Source organism: Hyperolius riggenbachi, chromosome 2, assembly GCF_040937935.1.
Source record: "Hyperolius riggenbachi isolate aHypRig1 chromosome 2, aHypRig1.pri, whole genome shotgun sequence".
NCBI classification, from domain to species: Eukaryota; Metazoa; Chordata; class Amphibia; order Anura; family Hyperoliidae; genus Hyperolius; species Hyperolius riggenbachi.
Window position 1 is genome coordinate 463141830 of NC_090647.1, and position 8298 is coordinate 463150127.

General features: G+C 42.8%; 1 protein-coding gene across 1 annotated transcript; it reads left to right on the forward strand.

Annotated features, from left to right (window-relative positions):
* The first annotated feature begins 425 nt into the window (after window positions 1–425).
* Window positions 426–8078, forward strand: SDF2 (stromal cell derived factor 2). The gene is made up of 3 exons (XM_068265911.1): window positions 426–643; window positions 3254–3450; window positions 7191–8078. The coding sequence occupies exons 1-3, from the start codon at window positions 472–474 to the stop codon at window positions 7476–7478; spliced, it is 657 nt and encodes a 218-aa protein (XP_068122012.1). The 5' UTR covers window positions 426–471; the 3' UTR covers window positions 7479–8078.
* Window positions 8079–8298: the final 220 nt, after the last annotated feature.

Here is an 8298-nt window from a genome sequence, read left to right on the forward strand (position 1 = left end):
GCAGAATCCTGAAGTGGTTAATCACCCATACTGTAAACATTTAATAAGAAAAATATGTTTTATGATTCATCATTCAAACCTCACTGGTCTACAGGTCTCTTCTATCCTGGTTCATTTTCCTTCATATTCACATTTGAATATAATAAATATATCAATGTAAAGGATGGGAATAAAGTCTAGAGTCAATTAGATCCAATTACAAAAATACATATATTTACACAGATCTGTACATCAGTCCTAAAAGAGGGACAAATGAAGTAGAAAAAGGGACAGAGGCATGTGGTTCCCAAAGAAGGGACAGTTGGGAGCAATGCTCAAGCTGTACATTTACTTTTATCAGGGGGAGGGGCATGGGAGGAGGAACTGAGATTGGAACAATTTTTCCTGGGACACAGATTTCACCGAGATAATCACTTCCGGGTAGAGTTCGCTGTGTTTCCGGTGTGTGGCTGTGCCCGGCTGGCGAGAGTGATGATGAAGGGGCAGGAAGGAGCGGGCTCTCTCCTGCTGTTCATCACTCCCCTGTTGCTGCCGCAGAGTTTTGCCTCTGAGCTCTCCGTGGTCACGTGCGGCTCGGTGCTGAAGCTCCTCAACACCAAGCACAGCGTCCGTCTGCACTCTCATGACGTCAGATACGGTTCAGGTAACGTGACAGGAGGCCATGCCTGTGTCGTGGCTGAGGTGTGACCTCACTGATTCTCCTTAGGAATGGAAATTGGGGAGGAATGAGTTACTGTCCTATGTGTTCTTCTGTACTGGCTGGTCCTGAGTGACAAGTCATTCATTTTCTGGATTTAGGCTCATAACCTATTTTTGTGTGTGTAACTTACTACAGACATATGAGTGGATTAACCCATAGACTGCCTGCTAAAAATTTTTCAATACCTACATGCCAGTGATATTTGAAATTTTTTTTTTAAATTCTTGTCCATCATTTTATGTAATGCTATCTATCTATCTATCTATCTATCTATCTATCTATCTATCTATCTATCTATCTATCTATCTATCTATCTATCTATCTATCTATCTATCTATCTAGTTAGGAGGGCCAGTGAACTGCATCTCTCTCCATGAGGAGGCTTGCTGCCGATATCGAGTGGCTGGTGCCGCCTTAGCCAGTAAATTTATTGTGGGCTATTTCGGTGTCCAAATTAACAGGGTTTTTAGCTGCTTTGCTATTTATTGTCCGGCGCGGCATAATATGTTGCCTCTTTATAAATATGTACCATATTTACTCAGCTATAGGTCAAGAAGTGTAGAGGTTGCCTTGTCAGTCCTTAATATCTTGCATTATAGATGAGGGGGTACCACTCTCTCTCCACATCCTCTGATGCAGCCCCTTTCTGTCAATCCCTCCGCTGGCTCTCAGTTACCAGTTCAAACGCCTAACACTATCATGCAAAGCTCTACATAAGCTACCCCCTATATCTCAATTAATCTCCAGATACCATCCCTCCCGCCACCTTCACTCCTCCCATGAGACACTCTTGTCTTCCAATTAAGTCACTCTCGCATCCAGTGCTGAAGCTTCAATGGGCTCTATTCTCAAAGAGCCAAATTTTCCGCAAAATGTTACCGCTATATTCCCGCCAGCGGTAAACTCCGCATTTTTTCCACATTCACTAATATTTTCCGCATGTTTTCCGCATGCGGGAAAAAAGATGCGGAGACAGGCATTATTCATGCGGGAATCATGCGGTAAAAAGGTCGCATGAAAAAGTGTTTAAAAAAAAAAGTTAAAGTCCACCAAGCACAGCCCTTAAAGAGAACCCGAGGTGGCCTTGTATTACGTAAGTGGGGCACAGAGGCTGGTTGGGCACACTAACACCAGCCTCTGTTGCCCCATCGTGTGTCTCAAAGACCCCCCTGCTCGCCGCTATACTCCCCGCAGTGCTGGCGACACGCAGCGCGTCGCCAGCACAATGTTTACTCAAGCGCTGTCTGTCAGCGCCGCTCCCACGCCTCCTCCGCATCGCCGCTACCCGCCCTCGTCCCTTCCCTCCAATCAGCGGGAGGGAAGGGACGAGGGCGGGTAGCGGCGATGCGGCGGAGCGGCGCTGACAGACAGCGCTAGAGTAAACATTGTGCTGGCGACACGCTGCGTGTCGCCAGCACTGCGGGGGTATAGCGGCGAGCAGGGGGGTCTTTGAGACACACGATGGGGCAACAGAGGCTGGTGTTAGTGTGACCAACCAGCCTCTGTGCCCCACTTACGTAATACAAGGCCACCTCGGGTTCTCTTTAAGCCTCCACACTTCATTAAAGTCAATGGGATGCGGAATATATCACCTACTACTTGTAGGTGATAAAAATTCGGTAATTAACGAAGAAATGATGCGCCTGAACATCTTTGAGAATTGATCTTTTATTGCGGAAAATACCGACTTTTGCCGAAATTTTACTGCATGAATCCCGCACTTTTATCACACTTTTTCCGCATGCGGAAAAAACATGCGGAACATTTTGAGAATCCCAACTTACCGGTATTTTGGGTGCAAACTTCCCGCATGTACTTTACCGCATGCGGGAAGTCTTTGAGAATAGAGCCCATAGTGTACTTTAAATGTCACTTTCCTTAGTCCTAGCCCTGACTGGTAAATCTAACCACCCCAACAATTATTTCTGAAAACTGAGTCTGTATCCTCTCCAGAACTGCATTGGCTATTTCTTTTCCATGCACTGCATTTTCTGATCGGGTACAGTGAAGCATAAAGTCACTGGAAAGTATGCTTCACTTTTACTGTTAATGCTTTTAGCGGTAACGTACTGCATGCAATGTGTTACGATGCCACAACCAGTTATACCGCAAAGCTCCCGCTGCACTGTGAACATCCTATAGGTAGCGTATTGCTATGCAGTAAGCCACGTTACAAAGCGGCTGCTACACCGCACCTTTTACTGGGATAGTAATTTATAGTAAATTGTTCTGTGTACTCTGTATTGCTGCATAATGTCCATGCAATATAAAGAAATGAGTAATAACACTACTGCTCTTGTTTGATGTCGATGCCTTTGGAACACTTCAGTTGCATAGTGGAAATACAAGTCCATCTAGAAGGGCAGGAACGCACAAATAGTTCATTAAATTGCAACAGCTTGAAAATGATTCATGCTTTTCACTACTTTTACATTCAGGAAGGAAATTACTTGGTTTCTATAAGCTTTTTATATCATAGCAAGTTTGCATACTTGAACAACAAGCAAAATAAATAACTAAATGGTCTAATTGTTTTACATGCTATCTTCCTAGGCAGTGGGCAGCAATCTGTGACTGGGGTCACCACTACGGATGATGGTAACAGTTATTGGCGGATCCGTGGGAAAACCTCCACCGTCTGTGAAAGAGGAACACTAGTAAAATGTGGACAGTCTATTCGGCTTACTCATGTCAATACTGGGCGCAACCTTCATAGCCACCACTTCACATCTCCATTATCGGGAAACCAGGTAAGATTCTGTAGTATGATTTGTAGGGAATGATTGGCTATATTATCTCAAAGCAGGCAGATTTAGGCCTCTTGCACACTGCAAGTGATTCCGATTCAGATTCCGCTTTTTAATCAGTTTTTACATCCCGATTCAGATTCCGATTTGCAGTTTGCAGGGAGCAAACTGCAAATCTGAATCGGAAGTAAAAACTGATTAAAAAGCGGAATCTGAATCGGAATCGCTTGCAGTGTGCAAGAGGCCTAAGCCTGAAGTATACTACAGGATGGGACAGTTATATGGATACACCTCATCTATGGATACACCCCATATACTACACCACACCATACCATCAATTTTTTTTCTTCCAACAGTCTTGGAGGGATCTATCCAAAGTGGGTTAGTGTCAGACCAATAGCGGTGGTTTTGTTTGTTAACTTCACCATTCACATAAAATGATGTATCCATATAAATGGCCCACCCTGTACACTATACTACCCATATTCTAGTAGTCAGTTTAAAATTAAAAGCCTTACAAATTGCTCTCTTTACTTATTGCTCTTTTCCACTAAGAAACACAATCACGCTGTGATGCGATTACGTTTCTTTCCAATTACCACCACTGCGATTCTGCTGCAATCGGGCTGCGATATGTTAGGTGTACACTGTGACTACTTTGCGTTATCAATTTTAAGCAGGGGAAGAAACGAGTGGGAAATTGCCATATCTTGGTGGAAATCATATAGAGGTGTGATTCTCCTGTGCTCCTATTCAGAGTATAGCAGCTGAATCGCACAGAAGCTATGGCAAGATGATGATTGCGCTTGGGAAAAATTACAGATTGGTCGCGCTAATGGAAATAGTCGCCATTGTTTCTATTCCTTATTACTGTACCTTGTATTTTGCACTTCGCTAGCGATTAGGATTGCATCAGAAAATGTTGGTGGTGGAAAAGGGCCCTAAAGTCAAGCCTCTCTGTATCAGTAATGGGGCGGTGCTTCAGAGGAGACACCAGCCATTGTCTTTTGGATGACTGTTCCAAGTTTAAATACTTTAGTGAGAGGCTACCTAAAGTGAAAACTGCACGATGATATTATATTTAGTTTCAGAAATATGTACATGAGAAGTATGATTATTGCTAGGATGGTCATGAATGATGGATCAGGTGGTTTGGCCGGCGTCTCATAAATGCTAATGCTGGCATGGTGCGCCCAATAGTAGACAATCGACTGTGTACAGTTTTATTTGTGTAACCGATTGGATCTTTGTAGATGATCCGTTACTAGTGTAGAGTCGATTGAGGTCTTAAGTTTCGGTTGTTTGGCCACCGGGAGGTTGGTGTTAGGTACTGGTATTGAATAGTGTGAGAAAAGTGGGCAGGGTAAATTTTATAGTGAGATATCAGTAATATTACATTACCGATATTGTATCTATCTGATTCACCCGGTGCCTTATTCAAGCAGCCGCAGCTCAATATGTGCTCCATTAGTGAGCTCTCCAGTATCAGCAGTAAGCCCCTCCCTGTTGATCTTCCAAGTCTTCTTCTTGGTTCTTTAACATGGATGACTGGGCAGCTCATAAGTGCAGCTAACTAATTTAGACACCGAGCATAAACTCTGATCATGTGCTTTATTGCTCTGTATGCTTGCACGTTTATTGCATGGTGTGCCTTGCCATATTGCTCAGGTATACTCCAGTCACTTTAAACATAGTACCGAAGAATCCAACTTTTTTTCTGCACTGATGCTGATTGGAGCACAAAATGGCAGGGCTGTTGAGTCGGAGTCGAGGAGTCAGAGCCATTTGGTCACCCGGAGTCGGTGATCTCATAAACTGAGGAGTTGGAGTCAGGCTTTGAAAATCACTAGGGCTCTTAGAAAGGGCAAAACTGTTTGTTTTTGTGGGATTAGCAGAGCTCTCTTTTCCACTGCAAATTGTGATTGCCTTTGCAGAAGCACTGTGATTCTGCTCACATTTTGAAGTATTTTCCAAACGCGACTTACCGTACATTGTGCTACGATTTTTGGCAAGAATTAAGGCGTGGAGCTTCATGTTGCAAGGGTGAATTGCACTAAAATCTCATAGTACCGCCGCTCTTACTATGTGATTTTTCATGCACTCTCATAGAGTGCAACCTAAATGCAATTGCATGAAAATTGCAGCAAGTAGTGCAATTGCATTCAGGTATAAGTCGCATTGTGAAAGTGGGCACTGCATTTACAGTGATCATCATGGTGCTCCTGCAATTTCCTGAACACTGAGAAATGTTATCCGATTTTCTAATCAATATGCGTCCAGTGGAAAAATGTTTAATTAATAAAATCTTTGCTCTGAGAAGTAGGGAGTGTTAATGAGACGCAAATAAGTCTGAGTTGATGCAGGATAATGCAAATTTTGTATGGAAATGTATACAGCTTTTATATGGACCAGTCAAATTCCACCTCATTGGGGTGTGATTGGTTATTTATTTTTAAGCTGTACAAATTTGCATAATTCTGCATTAATTCATAGAACAGTGGTGCCTATTAGGTAGATTGCGATCTACTGGTAGATCGCAAAGCACTTCATAGTAGATCCCGATCCCACTATAGTTTCCATTCTGTATATAAATTTGTGCTCCTAAAATTATACATAAGTACCGAATATACCCGCATATAAGCCGACCTGCGTATAAGCCGAGGTACCCACTTTTCCCTTACAAACCAGGAAAAAGTTATTGACTCACATTATAAGCCCCCAAGTATAGCTCACTCCACAGTAGCCATATGTGCCCCCAGTACAAGTCAGCCCCCCTCCCCATAGCCATATAGATATGAGACAGCGAATGCCACACAGGAAGAATCCCTGATCATTGCACCACTAACACGTTGTTTGCACACTCTGCTCCACAAGTCAGGGGACACAGGTAGTCTTGAGCAGCACACTCTGCACACCATGTTGCCAGGGATCGGGGGCACAGACACAGCAGGGAGCCAGCTGGCAAGAGCAGGATCACTAGTACAGGATCCTTGCGCTCCTCTGCAAGTAACACCTGCTCCACCATCCGTTCTGCTAAACTGACTCACATATAAGCCGAGGGGGTAACTTTTCAACACATTTTTTGTGCTGAAAAATTAGGCTTATATGCGAGTATATACAGTAGATCGATTTGACTATTTTTTAAAAGTAGCTCACAAGCCGAAAAAGTGTGGCCACCTCTGTCATAGAACATCTCTACATATTAGTGGTTTTGCCTCTAAGCTGTGTAGTATGGCAGGGCTATAAAACTGAATTAAAAATACTTTGGTTATATTTTTTCCACAGTAATTAAATATAAGCAGCTGAAAAGTGTTGCAAATCAATTTTACATCCTATAGCATGAGTTTGGTACATGCAGCGCTTAGCCCATATTTGAAGGACTACTGAAGTGAGAAGAATATAGAGGCTGCCATATTTTTTTCTTCTTTAAACAATACCAGTTGCCTGGCAGCCCTGCTGGACCACTTGGCTGCAGAAGTGTCTGAATAACATCAGCAACAAGCATGCAGCTAATCTTGTCAATAATAATCTTGTCTTGACAATGTCAGAAACTTTGATCTGCTGCATGCTTGTCCAGGGTACATGGCTTAAAGTATTAGAGGCAAGGGATCAGCAGGATAGTCAGACAACTGGTATTGCTTAAAATGAAATAAATATGGCAGCTTTCATGTTCCTCTCGCTTCAGGTGTCCTTTAAAGAGATTATATCAGTAGGGACTTCATGGTTTGTTGTGTTCTTTGCAGGAAGTCAGTGCATTTGGAGAAGATGGTGAAGGGGACTTTCTAGATGACTGGACTGTACTCTGCAATGGAGAATATTGGCAGCGAGAGGAGGAGGTGCGGTTCAAGCACGTGTCAACCAGTGTACTGCTTTCCGTCACAGGAGAACAGTATGGACGCCCTATAAACGGGCAGAGGGAAGTGCATGGCATGACCTATGCCAGTCCTCACAACTACTGGAAAGCAATGGAAGGCATCTTCATGAAACCCAGCGAGTTCTCAAGGACTGACTACAGTCACTCAGAGCTATGACAGCCCCAGCACAGACTGTTTTTAAAATCCTCCAGTCTTCTTACCATAACCGCACAGTGTTGAGTTCCGTAAGGATTTCTTGAAAATCCTGTACAACTCCAAGGAGATGATATGCTAAAGGAGAAGTGCAGAGGTGTAGAATAGGAAGCATCACTCATCCATTGTCTGCAGCAGTGCTTAATATAGTGGGTACTTCTGCTCACATGACTGAAGTGAATGACCAGAATGCTCCTTCTCTACACATCAATGCACTTCTTTTTTTAGTAAATCAATCCCAGAGGTTTTAGCAGTGAATTCAGTGGCACATGATTGTATGGTGCTTCCTTGTGTTGGTATTATAATTATTATTTTTATGTTGAAGAAACACAGGAATAGATTGTTTGGAGACTACAGCCACACTTCAGCAGATGCCAATTTAGTTTAATAATATTGTCTTTGCTTGAAGTGGATGTAAGTACAGAGTTAAAGTTGTGATTGTTTGCGAATACATTTGAGACAACTTGTGTGTATGCCTTGCCAGACACCTGTGTTATCTTTGTTTTTACCGACAGCCACCTTTTTAAAACATGGTGAAATTCAAACTAAAGCTGTATGCCTCCACCTCTTGCATCAGTCTGATTCATTATGTCGCTTTTTCATTTTGGTTAAAGCAGGGAAGACATGAAACTGTTTTATTTTTTTGTTTTCTCTCCACCTCTTATTATTAGTTGCCAACAGCAGTTGGTAATGCATTACCCTAATTGAAAAACAAGCAGTAGAACAAAAACAACATATTGTGCTTTGTCTGCTAGAAAAAGGTCTCTTGGCGTAATAGTGTAAA

Bases quoted from the DNA above. Each gene is read 5' to 3' on its own strand.
- SDF2 (XM_068265911.1), top strand. From the start codon at position 472: ATGATGAAGGGGCAGGAAGGAGCGGGCTCTCTCCTGCTGTTCATCACT. The intron at 644-3,253 runs GTAACGTGACAG...CTATCTTCCTAG, and splicing joins TGACGTCAGATACGGTTCAG to GCAGTGGGCAGCAATCTGTG. The intron at 3,451-7,190 runs GTAAGATTCTGT...TGTTCTTTGCAG, and splicing joins CTCCATTATCGGGAAACCAG to GAAGTCAGTGCATTTGGAGA.